The sequence below is a fragment of the Stegodyphus dumicola genome, chromosome 3 (genome assembly GCF_044657685.1).
Source record: "Stegodyphus dumicola isolate Sdum_Otavi_A_Nest chromosome 3, ASM4465768v1".
Lineage (NCBI taxonomy): Eukaryota > Metazoa > Arthropoda > Arachnida > Araneae > Eresidae > Stegodyphus > Stegodyphus dumicola.
Genome location: NC_140770.1, coordinates 91,739,982 through 91,758,618, shown reverse-complemented (window position 1 = coordinate 91,758,618; position 18,637 = coordinate 91,739,982). Strand labels below are relative to the sequence as shown.

Genomic DNA, 18,637 nt, shown 5'->3' with positions numbered 1-18,637 from the left:
GGCATTCAGCGACGCTAACCACTATATCGGTTGGGCTGCTGTCCATATAATATGGATAAGACAACAACATTCGCAATGATTTAGTGCTTCGAAGAGTTCACCGTTAAAATTTCGAAAAACGTTTAAAAGTTTTTAAGAGCATAAAAATTCTAAAATTAAAAGAATTGCAATCTAATTTTTGTACGCTGATTTCAATTTAAAATCTAAATCAATTTTTAGCTAAGCAGTTGCAACTAGTCTCTATTAATTCTAATTAATATCGCAGGAATTTAAGATATAGACAAATAAAGTTGTATGTTTAAAATGAATTGCTCAAAATTACAGTGGCGAATGGTAAAAAAGAAATGTTTATAGTACTATGTCCTCGTGAACTAAAACAAGTCGGAGACTTTTACACTTATTTAACACTTTCCTTAAAGGAAAGGCAAATCATTGAAGACATAGCTGTGCATTTATCTTACTGCATCGCTTAAGCAGAAGGCACGCAACAAATATTTCCCTGAAGCAGCAAATTTTGCCGCAAGAATTTATTACTTCACTTTGCCACGAAATGTCAGTTAGGAAAACAAAAACACTAGACATGATTATAAGTATTTTCTCCCTTCTTTCAACGTACCTTCCTGGTGTAACTGCAAGCACGTCCGACGCCCAATCGTGAGGTCCGGAGTTCCAATTTCAGCGAAGGTATTGCACCTTTTTAAAGCCCCTACATCGATAAACCTGATGAATCCGCAAGATTTCTATAGATGTGCATGATATCTGAGATCTTGCTTATACTTAATATTGTAATTGCTAAACAGCTGATATTTTGCAAAGTCACCGATCCTTTTCAATGTAATACTGTTTTCTTTAATACTTAAATCTTTAAATAACGCATATTAGTGTAATTAAGAAAATCATCAAATCTGCAATATTTTCTCAAAATTATAGAATATATTTAGTTTTATTATTTTCATATTTTAAAAAAGTCTTCGTTTTAGCAAATTTCAGAATAATCGTGTTCAGTTCTTCTTGATTTCTTCACTTGAGAGTTATTTTGGTTCAAAATATTACTTGAAAATCTTATAATTCGACAATAAAACGCGAAAGCAAATTAAGTAATTTCTTTCCAGTTTATTGGAATCTGATTTAATGGTCTTTCTTAAGAATAAAGTAATTCATCAAATCCGACGACAAGGCTACAAAACATAATGAAATACTTGCAAAATAAGGCTTAAGTTTTTACTTTACTTTAAGCTGACCTTATGAACAAAATGTTGGATTCTGATATCTTTTTAATATATCTTTTAATGTGTCATGAAAGATCACGATTAACGTAAAAAAAAGGTCAATAGATAAATAATGGATGAAATTGTGGCAGATTAAAATAGGAAAATTAAGTAACTAACTGTAAGAAAAATGAATGGCAATTGTTGTGCAGTACTTTGGATCTCTTGGATATTGCCCTATATTGCCGTTCGAGGATTATTACTTTAAACTTTCAAAGAAATGTGTCGAATTAATCTTATGTTTAAAAAAATATGCAAAATATTATTTATACTTTTTTTCTCCATTTCAGTCTCTTTGAATCTTCCCAGACACTTTTCTGGGCCAGTTTCGGTCTCATCGACTTGGACAGTTTTGAACTGACAGGCATTCAGAGTTATACCCGATTCTGGGGGTTGCTGATGTTTGGTTCCTATTGCGTTATTAATGTAGTGGTGCTGCTCAACCTGCTCATAGCCATGATGAATCACTCCTACCAGATGATATCGGTGAGTGTTATTTAATTTCCATATTTCAATAATTCCAATAAAATAGATTTTTATAAGAGTAAAACGTATAAAAAATTTAGTTACATAATTTTAGTTAAATGCCCTAAAATGTGAAAAACAGTATTTTCAGCTATCATAATATTTTTGATGATATGAGACTGAAAATTAAATTTTGTTACAGCTAACAATAATGGAATTTAAATGTTTAAGATAGTAAAATGTGACCATTCTCATATATCATAGTTCCAATTCTTATACGGCTTCCAAAAATTTTATTTTTAGTTACGTATAACTAAAATTTTGTCGGTAGCTAACTCTCTCTTTAGTGCGCTCAACTAAAATCGTGAACTTACAAAGCATAGAATTGTTGGTTATTGTATGGAGAGAATAAAATTCCCATTAACAGGTCGGGGTTTTTTTTAGGAATCAGCAATCATTCTCTTATCTTGTTCTTTAGTTTTGCATTTTAATTAATAATTTCAATTTAATTATTTACAAATTCCAATTATTAATTTCCACAATAGTGCACATTTACTGTCTAAATTTTACTTCACACTTCATAGGCAATAATTTTTCAGTTATATATTCGCCATTAAATTAAATTTTATCTTTGCAACGCAGGATTTTACTTTTAAAGTGTTTTTTACATAAAATTTGAAATTCAATAATTACGTTAGAAGTTTTTCTGTATATATATGTAGTATTTTAACTGCGTTATGATTGGAAATCGCGTGGAATGATCCGATGAAATTTTATAAGAAACATGATCACCTTGATAGTTAAACATCATTTATTTTTGGATGGCGAATTTCTTAGCACTTATCTTTATAACTGGTAGAAGATTAGGGGTGCCAAACGCGCCCCACAAATTGAGATATGCAATTACATTTCTAATAATGGCGGATAGCTAGCAGAGGCTGAACGACACGCTATTAGCTGGCAGACGAAGATGCGAAAGAGAGAGAGACTATGCAGTTAGTAGCTATTTATACTAGATATTAGGTGCTTAAGTGCAGCTAATCTGCGATTGGTTAATTTTGGGTTTTAGTTCCATTTTGCAAGAGCCTGCTAATTAGAAAATCTCGTAGTAGTTTTAGAGCTGTATTAATTATCCAATAAAAATGTATTGAAACCGAAACTAATCCACTCTGAATTAAGATTTTGTCCTAAACACAAAACACTTTGCTTCTGCTTCTCGCCCTAGCTAAACCGCTGCTTGCTGCTTCTCTTCTCCCCGCAAAGAACTCAAAAATGTGAATGTTATGTTCTGGAACAGGCACAAGTGGTGTGCCATGTAATGTGGCCGCAAATGTTTAACTAAAACGAAAGGAATATCATTTAAATTTGCCACAATTGTTTTTTTCCTTCTAATGAGATGAATTATGAAGTACGCGGTAAGCATCTTTCCTTGTTCCTTCATTTATGAATTTATCCAAAGACATAAAGTTACGCTGAATCAATATAACTTCTACTCGATTTAGAAATATGATCTCATCCTCAGTTAAAAATATGGGGTCTACTAACAATTAAAGGATAAAGCTTTTTATCTAAATATCCATCATAATGAACAACCGCATAATAGCTTGGTAGAGAAAAGGGTAGAGGGAATTCTTTTCGGGTTTTTTCAGAAAAAGAAACCAAAAAGAATAATTTCTGAAAATCATCTGAAATCCGGCAATTACGTTAGGACGAAAAACATCGTCTGGAAAATTATTTTTTAATCTATCTAATCAGAGAAAGATCGAAATTCTGAAATAATTGTTATTTTGACATTAAGAAATGTGAAAAAAAAAGGCCTAACGTCAATTTAAAAAAAAAAAAAATATCTATGCTGAATTCGGGGAAAAAATTGTGTGTAATGTATTCTGCCATCGCAAATGGCATACGTGAAAAGTTTCAAGAAATTCGGTTAAGTAGAAGACCCAAATTAATTTCAAGATTTGAATCAAACAAAGAAACAAAAGAATATACTAAATAAAGCCTCCACTGATTTATTTAGCTTAGTTAAATAAAACCAAAGGAAAGGAGGAAAAGAAAAAGAAACACTTAAATTTACTTGAAAAAGCAAAGGCAGCTGCATTCAGTTATATAGATGATATTTCGTTTTTCGTTTTAAAATGACACACTGGAACTCATAGAACGAAGCTGAAACTTATTCTTTAATTACTAATTTTTTATCTCTTGTCATGTGAACAGCTTTAGTGAATCTCAATTATATAGTATGACGCAAATCGTCTGCATGATTAGCGCAGTAGGAGAAACTGAAGAAGGTTTAAGAAAAATACACTTAAAGAAGTTATTTAGGAATTCAATAATAATAATTCAACTAGCGTAAGATTTTTAAGTATTGTATACTTCTGATAATTAAAATAAGTATGCGTATAGTTACAGCCAGAATCCAAAAACTACATTTTTGTTCTCAGTTAAGTTTTATACATATAAGTGTTTAATTTCGAAGAAGGGATGTAACAACCATATCTCAGTAAACAAACACGAAACTTCGATTTCCCTTTTCATGCAAGAAAAGTTGTTCTTTTTACGTATATGTGCATAGTTTTGAAGCATATTTCCTTAGCTTTTCGTAAAAATCATAGAGCACTATTGAACAAACGGACAAAAGAGAGGATCAGCAGCATCATGGGCCCTTGGGCAAACCAGTGTACCACTCACAGAAACAGCAGGAAACACAGAAATGTTATGCAAATTATAGGACCACAACTCACTGAGATGTAATCCAAATTATATGTAAATGCAAATGCATAGCATGTGGCCGCTATTCTCGTCGAACCCCGGGCAAGTGCCCCACGGACGCATGCGTTAATACGGCCCTGATCAGGATTATTGTTATTTCCTTCTGGAGAAACTTGGTTGCCGAAAGGATTACCTACATGTGAACTTTCATGAGTTTTTCTTTAATGAAACCTCCATTTGCATTTAAGCAGCTGAGGCAGATGTGTCTGTAGTTAAGCCAACGAAACCAGTCTTGCAAAAAATTTACAAATATTACGTTGATTCTTGTTGTTTGACTTTTTCAATTACCATTCTGTTGCTTTTTTAAAGTCCTTCATGAGCGTCTTCTGAAACGCTGCTAAAGATGAATCATTAACTTCACAAGCTCACAGTTTTGTACTAACTATCTCAGGATCAAATCATGCAAGAAGACGTATTTTTTACTTGTACATATCAAGTAGAAGTGTATATCAAGATATCATTGACTGCCGAGCTGTATAAGTTTCACGAGCGTCAGGATTATGAGTCAACTCCCTGAGGCTCATGAAATTTAATTAATGACTCCAGATTGACATTAATAACTCCAGATATGAATTTTTGAAGTAATTATTTTAATCCGAGATTATGTATGTTTTTTTATTATTATTTTTTTAAAGTAATGCCATAATTTAAAAAAATTTAATACACTTCTGAACATTATCAGTTGTACACTTTTAAAAAATAAGCGTTTTGAACAGCCGATAATGTGATTTTTCGTATTACTTCCTACTGATTTAATATTCAGTTCTAGAAGTTAAGCTAAAAACTGAAGAAAACATTAGGCTTAAGAATTCGAATTTCATAAGATACAGCTTTAGAGTACTGACAATGTCATTATCCCAAGTTTTAAGAGGAATGAATAAAAATTTTGAAGAAATGAGAGTTAGTAAAAAAATTTTAACGCTTCCGTTTCATTGTTTCGTACTTAGTAATAAAGTAAATTATTTCATTCTAAAATTACGGTGTTTCGAAGAAGGTTCGATTAAGAAGACCACTTTCGAGGTGAAATAGTTTTACATGACACATAAAATTAAAAAAAAAAAAAAAAAGAAAAGAAAAGAAAAGAAAAGAACTTCGGTATAATTTTAATCTTGATAAAATTTCTTCAGTACGATGGTTACTATCAGGCATACGTTATTTTAATGACAAGTGCTGCCATCTGTCGCACAAAACTGAACCTTTTAGTTTGAATATTTCTACAGAGAGTTTTATCGTAAAATGAACACTCGATTTTTAGCAGAAATTGTAATCAGTATCCAAATTTTAGATAAAAGAACATTCATATGCATTCTTACTATTTCCTTTTACCTAAAGTTAAATTTTTAACGGATTTGTTTATTTTATTTAATTCTTAACCACTAAAAGTACAAATATGAGAAAGAATAAGTATAGATAGTAGTTAAAATGCAAACTCTCTATACTTATAATCCCTTGCCTTAAAATATTTGTTCCAGGAATTTGCAAAATAATTAGGAATTTATAATTAGATATCTAAATTCAATTTTTTCTCCTGGTGTCACATCAAAAGGGAATGTAAAATTTGTTTCAAGCAGCATGAACATGTACAACAACAATTTTAAGTGTAAAGTAAAAATGTTTGAAAATTTAAGCTAAAAAAAAGTTGCAATTAAAAAAAAATCTTAAGGTTTTCAGATTTTAAATTACGTCCAAAGGGGCGTTTTTTAACATTTTGTGCATTTGCTTTATTTATTAAATATCATGTTCTTCGCATTTAAACCATAAAATTCAGCTCAACAGCAATATCGCAAAATAATTGTAAAATGATCATATCTTCAGAATTTCCGATACAGCATCTCCCGCGCTGGATATATACATTCCGTACAGTGTTGCCGTTGCTCGCTTTGAAATCGTTTAGTTTGCTAATCAAAGACTCGTTGAAGTGTTACAAAATATGAAATCGATAATAAAACAAATTTCGAATTTAAATTAGGGCTTCCACATGCTCATATTCTGTGGAAGATTACGTTATTCTAACTTTGATGGCCCTAGGTAGCGTTACTTTATCACAATTCAAGAAGCATACTTAGATTCATGCAGATTTTTCATTACTTAATTTCTTTAAGCATAATACAGGGCGATAATATTTGGTGGCAACATTTTGAAAAGTGAAACAACGCTTATCGTGAATCGACGCAAAACGCCAAAACGGACGTCCTTCTGTGCAAATAGATCTTTTTGAACTAAAAATGTATAATATGGTTTAATGTATGAATTTATTGTTTAATGTACGTCTACAATAGCTGAAGACTTGTGCTGTGGTGAAACGCATAATATGAACTCAGTACGTGAAAGAATTCTTATATATATTGTCGATTGCTGAAGCAAATAGACGCATTCGATTAATTCGATTACTAAAACAGAATATTAGTATTTTTCATATGGTAATGCTGTATACATAAATAGAATAAAATATAAATATTAAAATTATTTTAAATTATATTTTTAGCCAGAGAAACCATCATAACTATCCCTTACACTGAAAAATTTCATAATATACACATGCAAAAATATGATAATAGCGATTTAATTTAAAAATAGCGTAATTTAGCAATCATGTCTGAAATGAAATTTTGAACTTGAATGGCAGGACAACAATAGGGCAAATAGTATTTTAATAAAAATTTAACATACGAAAGTTGAACATTTTAATATAAAAATTTGATCCGTTCCTTTTATGATTTTCGTGTAAAAGATTCATAAAAAAAACAAGGGTGGTGATGAATGTCATTCGTGTTTATTTCTTTTATACGATTTAAAATAGGATGTTTCAATTAGCTTATTTTAGATTCATTTGTTAGAACGACACCACATTTGGTTTATTATGCATTTGGTTACATGCAACTATCAATGCAGCCTTTTTTTCGAAAATATAGTAACTAACTAAATCGAACTTAATTTTAATGACTCATATGCTAGAAGCAAAAGCATATTTTCATGTTTCATGCAAAAGCATATTTGTTCTATTTTTTTAATGTTGAAATCTCCATCTTCTTTTACAGAAACTTATTTAAATAAGCTGATATAAAATTAAATTGATTTTAAGTAACTTGTTTTCATTAACAACAACAAAAAAAAAAAAAAAAAAGGCAAAGAAAGGGAGCTGAACTTTCACAGTACTCCTAAGTAAAGGAAAAGTCCTAAGAAAAAGTCAGACTGACTGCTGGACAACAAAGATAAAAATCTTAGAAATATATATTAAAAGTAAAAATATAGAAACAATAACAAAACAAACAAGCCTAATATATATATATACACATATTTGGGGGGGACAACTGGCGGTCCAAGTCATGCACAGACGTCAATCACTACTAAGATCGAAAACGGTGGTCACTTTATCAAGGCGCCTAATAAGCGGTCCGCCGTTGCATCCTATAAGGTGACGGACATAATACATACATTCCTTTCTCAGGGATTCGAGACCGGTTCACTTTGGTACGGCAGTCAGAGTGACTAACCACTTTCCTCTTTGGGCGTAATTTTTAAAGTATAACTATTATGATCAGCTGAAGCATTTTATTTTTGGAATAAGATTTCTCAGATGGCCTCTTAAATAAATTTGGACACAATTCTAAGTATGCACGTATATATGAAATTTCTAATTTCACTAAACGAAAGGCAGATTTTTCCCGAAATTTGAATCCTTCTCTGGTTAGAAAGGAAAAGAAATTATTTAATGAATTTTTCAAAATATGAATGAAGAAAAGTATACCGTGAGCGATTAAGTCTAGATACCCTCTTTTACGCCATTTACAGATGTATCTATACTGAGTTCTGCAACATGATAGTTAACCATGCAAACATGTGTTACTTTTATTAGATTCATAATTTCGTTAACTTCTACAGTTATTCGGCGTACGCGAGTACGTTAATAATTTCTTTCAATGCTACGTTTAATTCGAGGTATCTGATTGCTAGCCGCTCAGACGGTATAGTGGGTAGGAGAGCCTACTACAGTACGAAGGGCCCGGGTTCGAATCCCGGAGAAGTAATGTATAGTTTGCCGGAGAAGTATAGTGTCTTCGTGACATGGGGACACTCTAAATATATGGCGAGTTGAAAGTACTCTCGTGTTGATTGATGGTGGGGGGAGGCTTTGTCGACCATTCTTCCGTGAAATTTATAAGCAAGACGACAACAACAACATTATTGCTAAATTCTCAGTTAGCAGTGTCGGAATTACCAGGGCACTTTCAGCATGGCATCTACAAAAAAAAATATTCTATCTTCATTAAAGTTAAAACATAAAGTATAACATCATCATCCACTTCAGCTGTTATGTCAGCTAATGATAGATTATTTATTGCGTGAAAGATCTATCGGCAATAACATGTGTAAATGAGATCTTGAAAATTTGAAACTTTATAGCTCAAATTAATGAAATAATCTTTTATACCAAAATACAGTGAAGATTTTTTTAAAGCTCTTCGTTTTCCAAATAAAAGATTTAAAATCTTCTTAGTTTCCTTTAATATATAATAATTTTTAGTTCAAAAGGGCTTTGTCCCTGAAGGACTATTGTTTTCGTTTTGCGATTGTGCGTTGAAAACTTTAAAAGGCTGTATCACTTTTCAGATCGTTGCTACCAAATACTATCGCCCTGTACTATATTTGAAGAAATTACATAATGAAGAATCTGCATAAAAGTATGTATGTTTCTCGCATTGTGATAAAACAACGGTACCTAGAGCCATCCAATTTCGAATGACGTAATCTTACTGCGAATACTACTGCGTCAGCATCTGAAAGCCAAAATTTGAAATTTGAAACTTGTGTCATTATCGATTTCATATTTTGTAAAGCTTTAACAAATTTTTGATTAACAAACTCAACGATTTAAAAGCGAGCAATGGCAGCACTCTACGGAGAGAAAAAAAAAAAAAAAAAAACTTTTTATCTCCAGCGCGCGGGACTGTGTATCGGAAATTCTAAAGATATGTTCATTTTAAAATTATTTTGTGACTTTTCTATTGAACTGAATTGCAAAGAACATGATATTGAATAAATAAAAGTAACTCACGAAACGTTAAAAAAACGCCCCTTTGGACGTAATTTAAAATCTGAAACGTTTCAGATTTTTATTTGATTTATATTTTCACAGAAACTCCTATTTAGACAAAGCGTCATTAAGCCATCCGGTCCCGATAACAGAAGAGTACCAGTTAATTTTAATTAGAATAAAATATGTGGTACAATATTAAAAGCTTATTTTACTTATTTTATTTTTGATAAAGTGTATTCTTAAAGCTTTGAGAACTGAATACTTTTAAAGGAAAGTGTTTAACTGCAAAACAAACAAAAAAGGCGGCTACTGAAACAACCTCAAGAAATCAGAAAGTTAAACGTTATTTCTAAAACAAGAAGCCGATAAAATTTCTTGAAGTTCTTCTGCAGTGTTGTTAACTCTCATGCAGCTTATTCATTTGTTAACGACAGATATGGCAAACATAATATGGCCTTTTCAGAAGTTAAGTACGTTCCTTAAAGCTGAGCTAGAAAACGTCAGCTGATTTTTCGGTTGAGTTCAGTTTAACTGAATATAGAATCAAGACGAGCGCAGTGAGAGGGGGGAGGGTCGTGTGGTATCAGAAAAAGGAGTGCTGTTATTCTAAATTGAAAAGTAGCACTCTCTAGCCGATGAAAGGAAGTAGTCGTTAAAGCTGCTTTATGTAGCCTCAAGCAATTCAGAAATCATGCCTTTTCTTAAAAATCATACTTTGAAGTTCGATGTTAGGATTCACTAGGGAAGAGAGGATTTCCAAATTTTTATTTCTTTTAGAAAGTCTTTAAATTCACATTACAGGGAACCATGTTAGAGAAATTTTCATTCAAATCTTCTGAATAAAGCGTATGATTTGTTTTAAGTAATTAATTAAAAAATAAAAGCCGGCTTCATTAATTAATTTGAAACTAAAATTTTTAGTAAAGCAGCCTTTTAAAGGTATAAAGTGATGCTTAGAAAAAAAGATAGCAGTGCTTATTTAATCTTTGGTAAGCGACTAAATTTACATAGCCATTGCATAACCATCTATCTGATTTAAAAGTAATAAATAACTTTAAAATATGCTAAATTTTGCCGATTTGTTTTCCCGCTAATTTGGAAAAATAAAAACATTCTGGCTTTTGGAAAATGAAAATAAGTAGAATTATCATGTGGATATAAAGAATTTCAAAATAGTCTTATCAAATTACTTTGGCTAATAATATTTCTGAATGGGAAAAAACACCGTAAACCGTATTTACTCGTATATAATTTGTAAATACAGTATTTATTATTTACATCCTAAATTTTTGGCCCAAAGTAGGATACGGTTTATACTAGAGATAATGAATAATTTAAAGTAATTTGATATCATTCATTGTCTTTACAAGTCTGAGAACTATAAAAACCTATGCAATTCATGCAATTTTACTATTCCCGTCAGCGTAAGCTCACTTTGAAAAATATTGCGTCGCCTTCTGATCCATTCCAATGTGTTGGAAATGGAACGTATCTTTGAAACTTTTGGATCCATTTCTATTGGTATTAATTTTAATAAATCCAATCCCAAATCTGAAACAAGTAATGTCCTGATAGCTGCACAGTCGGCATTATCTCCGTAGTACTATACCATTTCTGCATTGTACCACTATTGACGATAAAGACATCGAAGATAAGACCTAAGAGGGTGGTTGATTGATAGACCAGTTAGATGCAATATTTGAATTACCCCTTCCAGCATTCAAAACCATGTCCTCCCTAATTTTCTCTTCCATGCTTTTGGTCGGATGGAAAGTGTCACAAACTAACATTGGATCACCATTACAACAGTGCACTTAAAAGTCAAAATAACACTAACTTCAGCCAATCTTGTAGAGCTCTTTTGGCATCAGTTCTTATTCTTGAGCTTGTACAAATAATTTATGCGGTAGTTTTTCTTCATGCAGGTCTTAACGCTTAAAAATCGGCAGCTGATTTCTAGCAGTGTTGTCACTGCTAGAAATCAGCTGCACATTACGGTATAACACTGCTTTTCCACTGCTGCGGTTCGCATCAGAGCTGAGGAAGCACTCAACAGTACATAGCATTAACCACCACTTTAGAATTTGAGATATAACCCTTGTCTTCTATTGTCATCTCTGAGCAGAATTCTAATATTTTTAATTTTTTTCCAAGTATTTCAGCAGTGCCGTAGCTAAAAGGGGGGGGGCGATACGGTTCCGATCGGCACATTCTTGCAGGTGGCATTTTCAAGTGAAACATTATTTTATAAGAGAAGTTATGTACATCATCGAGGCAGGTGATGAATAACGAAATACCAAAATGTCATATAGAATTAAACTGAGAAGAAAAATAGTTTTTACACAACCTCGGATTCAAAGAAATAAAGACTTGATTCCAACGGCAACATTCTTTTGTTACACCTTCTTTAGTCCACCAGAATTTTTAAATAGTAAATACGAATTTTAAGTAATGATAATCAAGAAGACATTATTAAACAAGAATTTATCATCTTACTCTGTCGTTTTTCTTAACAATGCTCTTGGTCTATTGAGACGTTTAAATATAGTCTATGTATACACATATATAAAGAAGAAAGTCTGTCTTTTTGTTAGCTAATAACTCTGTCATTACTATAGCTATCGTCGCCAAACTTTCTACAATTCTTTTCTGGATCCTGAAAAACGTCGACGTGCACTTTTTTTCAAAAAAAAAAAAAAAAAAAAAAAAGCTAAAATCAGAGGTATTAATTAAACACGCTTAAAACTCTTATTTTGTGCCATTGTTGCTCGAGATCAATCGCTTAAAGTTGCTGGTATTCATCTGGTAACTCTTTGGCTTTCACATAGTCAGTTGTACGTAGCATGTTCAAGAGTAGAAACTGGAAAGAATTTGTACATGTTTCGCCCTTGGTGGTAAAACTCGAAATATTGTAAATCGCACAGCTTTACAATCAAAATACATTTAAATGAAATGTCTTCTTGTAATAAAAATACCTCATAACAGAATTAAACACCCTTACCCTATTTTATTACATCAAACTTCAATATTAGAGAAGGATTACAATAGTATAGTTCTCTCTATTGTTAGATACATTACTCCCAATCCAACTTAACTGGCATCGGGTGCTTCCACTAGTAATAAGATAGATATGGATGCAATCGAAAAGAGTTCTTTTGAAGTGATCATTTTAAAACTGAAGTAAATTAATTATCGGCGCACAGTGTGTTTTGGTTGAGATTTCGAATGAATCTTTTGAATTTAGGGCAATTTTTTTTATTTAACATCTACCGGTTTGATGTTTTGGAAATATTCGGAAACAAAATGAATCATTTGCCCTTCTTTCCTGCTATAGCTTCCATGCGGCGTTCAGGTAGCTGTATCGTCCATTGCTTGAAAATGGGCTACATTTTAAAACTGTGGGGTGCATTCTGCATCCATCATTCTGAAGCAAATATTGTGTTTCCAAAAATGCTATGTCCTACAATAAAATTATGTTGAATTCGGCCATGTCTGTCTACAGGTCTAACATTTCCATCTACACGGCTCATATGCGCAGTTTGGTAATCAACAAGTCATCTACACCGCGAATCATTATACACACACACATACGAGTATATATATGTGTGTAAATATAATGATAATATATATATATATATATATATAAAGGATGTGACAAGTGTGTTTTGTCAATTAGAACATTATCTCTTATCAGTTTAAAAATATATGTTTTCCATCAAGATATATTTAATAAACCAAAGGTCTTTATAAAGCATATCCTTACGGTAAGTTACCTTTTCTCTTCATGCTTAGTGTATCTGTGCATCTAAAAATCCTATAAACGTAATAAAAAATATTTCAGTGCCAAAAAAAAAAAAGAAAAACAAAACAATTTTACTCTTAAAAATTTCGTGCTGTAATCCTCTTTACTGATCGAAAGGAAATTCTCTAAGCGTCATTTTTACCATAAAATATTGCATAGTAGCAAAAGTGAGGGAGGAGGAGAAAGAGGAAGCGAAAGAAAGAACGTGTTGCTATTCTTGCCACGATTTGGGTCACTTTCTTCTGAATGTTTCCCAGCTATTGTCCCTGAAGATACTACCAAATCAAAAAGGAGTGTGAAATCATGTCACTGAAAGTAATACGTAGTTCTTCAAACCTACATTTACTTTAGGGACTTCCTTTTAGATAAAAAGATATTTTCTTATTCCAGAATACAAATATTATGTAGAGTTTTATAAAGATTAGATATTATAGCTCCAAAACTAGTGATTTCTCTAGTTTTGTGAAATGCGGTACTTATAGCAAGAAATTCCGAGGAAAGGAAAGTTTTTGTTAAAATACAATTCTTGTTTTTAATCTCATATTTTATAAAGAATTTCTTTAAAAAAATTATACATGTATTATACAAAGTAGATAAGGCAGCATGTTACAGAGCTTTCGATCTCGTTATCCCGCTTAATACGGAGATCTGACTAAAGGTGAGCAGCGCAGTTGCATTCAGTTGCACCGAGAGGCTAAACAAATTTGATTGATTCCCTTGAGTATGTACTTTGTGACTTCGTTAGTTATTTACTACTGTCTACTTCAAAATGCTTGGAAAATTTATTTTCTGACGACCATTTAGCAATTTTCGGGAAAGCTGAACCTCATCTATAATCACGTACCATTCTTGGGGTCTTTGTTTCCTTTCATGGTGGTTCGAAGGAGGATATTGCTTTGTTCCTGAGAAAAACTGGAACTTCCGACATATTTTGTTCCCAAGCATCTGTTTATCGGTGAATTGTTATGCACCGATGCACCGATTGCTTGTCACCGACCACCTTGGATGACGTACCAACTGGAGCACAACTGGAACCTGGCAATTCTAATGGAAATTTTCTCATGTCTGTCAAAATTGTACTTGCAAAAAATCAGGGTGCTGTTGCATCTGGAAGAGGCTCTGAAAATTTTGGACGAATGAGAATGCGGAAGGTCTTCCCGAAGGAAATATCGAATGAGAAAACAGTGAAGGCAGCTCCAGAGGGAAAGTTAATTAGTTTAATGCAAAAGAGAGAGAATTTTCTCTCTTGTGTTTTTAGCTCTACCAAGAGCAAATCTTTCACTGTTCGCTCTGTTAAGCGTATTCTTATGTCTCTGCGGAGAAATTCAGTAACCAATTGTCGAATTTTTCCACTACCTAATTTAAGAGTAACTTGGTCGGAACGGCTAGGAGAGGCAACAGGGCTGCTTGCCTTGCACAAGAAATTCTCCTTGCAACCCCCCCCCGCCCTCCTAAAAAAATCCTCTGAAAACTTTAACGTCCGACTAACGGACACGAACTTCAGCAGACTTTGTTCATCATCAATTCCTACTTAATCTCTTCTTTTTCCCTTTTTGCCACGAAAACCAAAAAAAAATTATCATATAAACTGTTTGCATCAAGAACTATAATGTGAAATAAATTAAATGTGCTATTTCCTTGCTCTGTGTCAACTCGTTACAACCTTATGAAAATGCTGGTGCATAATATTTCTTCTCTTGAAATTGTCTGAGCTATATTTTGATTAATATTCAATTAATTTGTTACCTAAAAATAAGTTACAGTAAAAATTATACCTTTTCAACCACAATATCTCTTTCGGATTCATGTGTTAAACCTAAGATATTAAGTTCAAAATCTTAACCTAGAACTATTTCGTAATCCAAAACTTAAAAAGTTTTTTTTTTTTTTTTTTTTTTTTTTAATCTGGAACCTTTTTCAAATCATAGAAAGAGAAAACTATGTCAAAATTGTATCCTACGTGAATATTATACTGAAAATTACTGAATATTTTGAATTATTACTGAATATACTGAAAAATACTGAAAATTCACAATATTCTTACAGGTTTCGACAATCGACATGGTTTTCTCTTTCTAGGATTTGAAAAAGGTTCCAAATTAAAAAAAAAAAAAAAAAAAAAAAAAAAAAAACTTTTTAAGTTTTGGATTACGAAATAGTTCTAGGTTAAGATTTTGAACTTAATATCTTAGCTTAAATTTTGAAGTGTGCAACAAATTAATAATGCAGAAAACACTTACGTTTTCGTCTAAAACATTCCTTTCCTTTTATTTTTTTATTTGAGCTATCATATCCAGTGAAAACAAATCTAGCAATTATAACAAATTAGAATTCAAAGTTCTAGAAAAACGTCACATTTTAAATTCAAAGAAACTGTATATTTAAGCGGAGGTTTATATACTTTGAGGAATATTATTATGTGCAGACATGACTGCAATTCAAGCATGCTGATACCACAAGATTTATTCAAAATAAGTATTTAAAGCGTTTTCATAGTACCTTCTATAACTAGAATTTAATTTATTCAATGAAATTAATCTAGAGTTGGTGGTTGCTTGTCCGCAAGATTCATTTTGTCTTCCCTGAAGTTGCATTATAAAATTGATAGTATGTTTAAAAAGCACTAGCTTTCAGATTTCTTCATTACAGCCAGTTATAGATTACAGCCAGTTTTATAACATGGACCATTTCTGATGCTTTCATTTTATTAAACTGAAGTCTCTGTCAGATAGGTAAAAACTAAAATTATGAACCCGTTATTTTTGAAGTGAGTTTTGAGGGAATTAAGTCCATTTACGTGACAAAAATAAATTGTAAAAACCAGCAAAAAATTTGATGAGGCTAAAGGTATATCGTTAGCAATCAAGAATCGAAACTTGAATTTCTTAGGACTCTGATAAAATAATTTAACGATTTTGTAATAAATTTCTGATGCTAGAACAAATAAGTTACTTAAATTATACATTATGTTCTTTTAAAAGTTTAAGAATTAATTCTAAAATGGCAAAGTGCTGCAGAAAATAAATTTATCGCTGTTTAATCGTCTAAGCGTGTACCTTCCTTCTGATACGTGTGATACTTGTACATCTCTTGGTATGCTCACAGAAATTCTTAATAGCTTACGCTTAAAGCATTGTTTCATCCCGCCGTTACGGTCATTTGAAGTTTGCGAATACTGTCAAAATCATGCCTTGTAATCGCTTTACGAATATATATCATGTCCCATGTCTTGAAATTAAAGGTGGAGAAATAAAAGTGTGCGCTGAAAACATCTCGGATTAAACGTCGCGGGGAAAGCATAGTCTTCGAGGAGAAAAGAAAACATGGAGAAAAGTTTGCAGCCCTTTTGCAGTGGTTAGTTCTAGGAAAATATCTCCAGTTACAGCTGACTGTAGTGTATTAATAACTTATTTCAGTTGCACAATAAAAACATTTTTCAGATTTCTTACTTGGTTAGCAACATTTATGAACAACATGCTATAGCAACATTTTTTCATAAATGTGTTCGCAAAAACGAAGGCTAGAGCATCTTGGTATAAAAAATCGTCGTAGAAAAAGTGGTTAAAAAACCCTTTGCAGTTTTAAAATATCTTCATAGAAGGTATCGTGGTAAAAAAACAAAGTACCTGTAAATTATCGCATGATGATAATATCTCAGACATTCGAATGCAAACAAAGAGGTAAGAAGGTTTATCAAAAGTAAATTAAGTTTAGCTAAAGGATGCTCCGTACTTTTCCTAAATCACGAAATACTGTAGAAAGATTTATATGGTAAAGCTCAGTAACTAATTTGATTTTTAATCTCGACTAAGACAACCAGGCGGGTTCTGTTAGTCCAATTATGCAAATAACAACTAATTTTTAGGAAGGTTTAAAAAATGCTCATATTTAAAATTTTAAATTGAATAAATATACGATTTGTGCTAAGAATTTAAATTTACGCAAAATGCAGGATATCAGTTAACAAAAATATCTATTTTAAATTAATTTCTGGAGACCATAGTGCAAACAGCCTAATAAGCATTGACTGAAATTACTTTACGGCCGATTGACTTAAGCTAGCAAAATTGTTAAGGCCGGCTAACTAAATCGCAGAGCTGGGCGAGAGAATAATACTACGGTCAGCGTTACTGCCAAAATTCCTATGTCTAAACTTTCAAAAACTCTGTATTAAGTACTCGTATCTCATCTATATTTTAATGATAGCCAAAGAAAAGAAGAAATGACAGAAGAAAGGTCATAAGAAAATGGATAATTAATGCAAAATTTACTTTTTTTTACGGAAATTAAGAGCTTATTTGTTTTATTTTCTGACGCTTTGTATTACAGCAAACAAAATCCATTAGAGCAGCATTTTGACACTGGATTAACGAACAGAAATCCATGACCTAATATAGAAACAATAACAATAAGTGTGCTAATATAATTGTCATTTTACTCGTTATACGTAATTTAGGAACTTGGAATAAAACTAATTTAATTAAGTATTTTCTCTTGGAGCATATGTCAGCATTTGTGTTTTGATCCGCACTTTATTTTACTTTATTTATTTTTAAGGTATCCGAGTACGTTCTAATCATCAGTTTTGATGAAATTTATTTCATAGCTTATATATTAAACTTTCCAAAATTGCTTTTGTCTCTCCGGTCATTAGAAGAAGAATTACGGCTGTTCTTCTTCTACTCCGTGAACTGGAAGTTTCTCTTTAGAACACCCGGAAGGTGATGTATAAAGGTACACAGACTACTCTAAATAACTTTGTAGAGATATTAGGATTTTTTTTTCATATTCAGTAAAAAATGTCAGAAATGAAAAAAATTTTTACTACTAGACTAGGAACTTGAACCTAGACCTCTCGCGCCGAGTGTGCTACCGTTACACCACGAAGGCATGCAGAAAGGAGAAAGAAAATGAAAATTTTTCATTTTAATATTTTTGATGATGTTCAGAAGATGATTTTGAACTCTTCTATTTGTTATTAAGCGCTCGGGAACAAGATTAGTTTTGCAATTTAATTTTCTTTTCCTTCTATTTGTATTTGCATTACATTAAACCTATTTCTGAAAAACAGGATTTTTACAACTTTTCTCTTACGAAAAAAAAAATTTTAATCTAAGTAATTAATTTAGTAATTTTATAAAACTCTCCACAAATATTCTCTGAAATATTGGGAATTAAATGGAGTAAAAGGTTAGGTTTAAGTACATATCTAAAATATAAAATACAATTTTGTAATGAAAAGAGAGAAATTTCTCGAAAAATAGCTAGGGCATGTACTCAAACAGGTATGTT

General features: G+C 31.8%; 1 protein-coding gene across 1 annotated transcript in view; it reads left to right on the top strand.

Moving 5' to 3' along the window:
* LOC118196742 (transient receptor potential-gamma protein-like) overlaps positions 1-18,637 on the top strand; it is a 712,826-nt gene that overhangs the window by 667,878 nt on the left and 26,311 nt on the right. Inside the window, exon 12 of the mRNA XM_085813073.1 lies at positions 1,559-1,754. Within this exon, the coding sequence (XP_085669199.1) occupies positions 1,559-1,754 (196 nt within the window). The remainder of the gene's footprint in view (positions 1-1,558; positions 1,755-18,637) is intronic.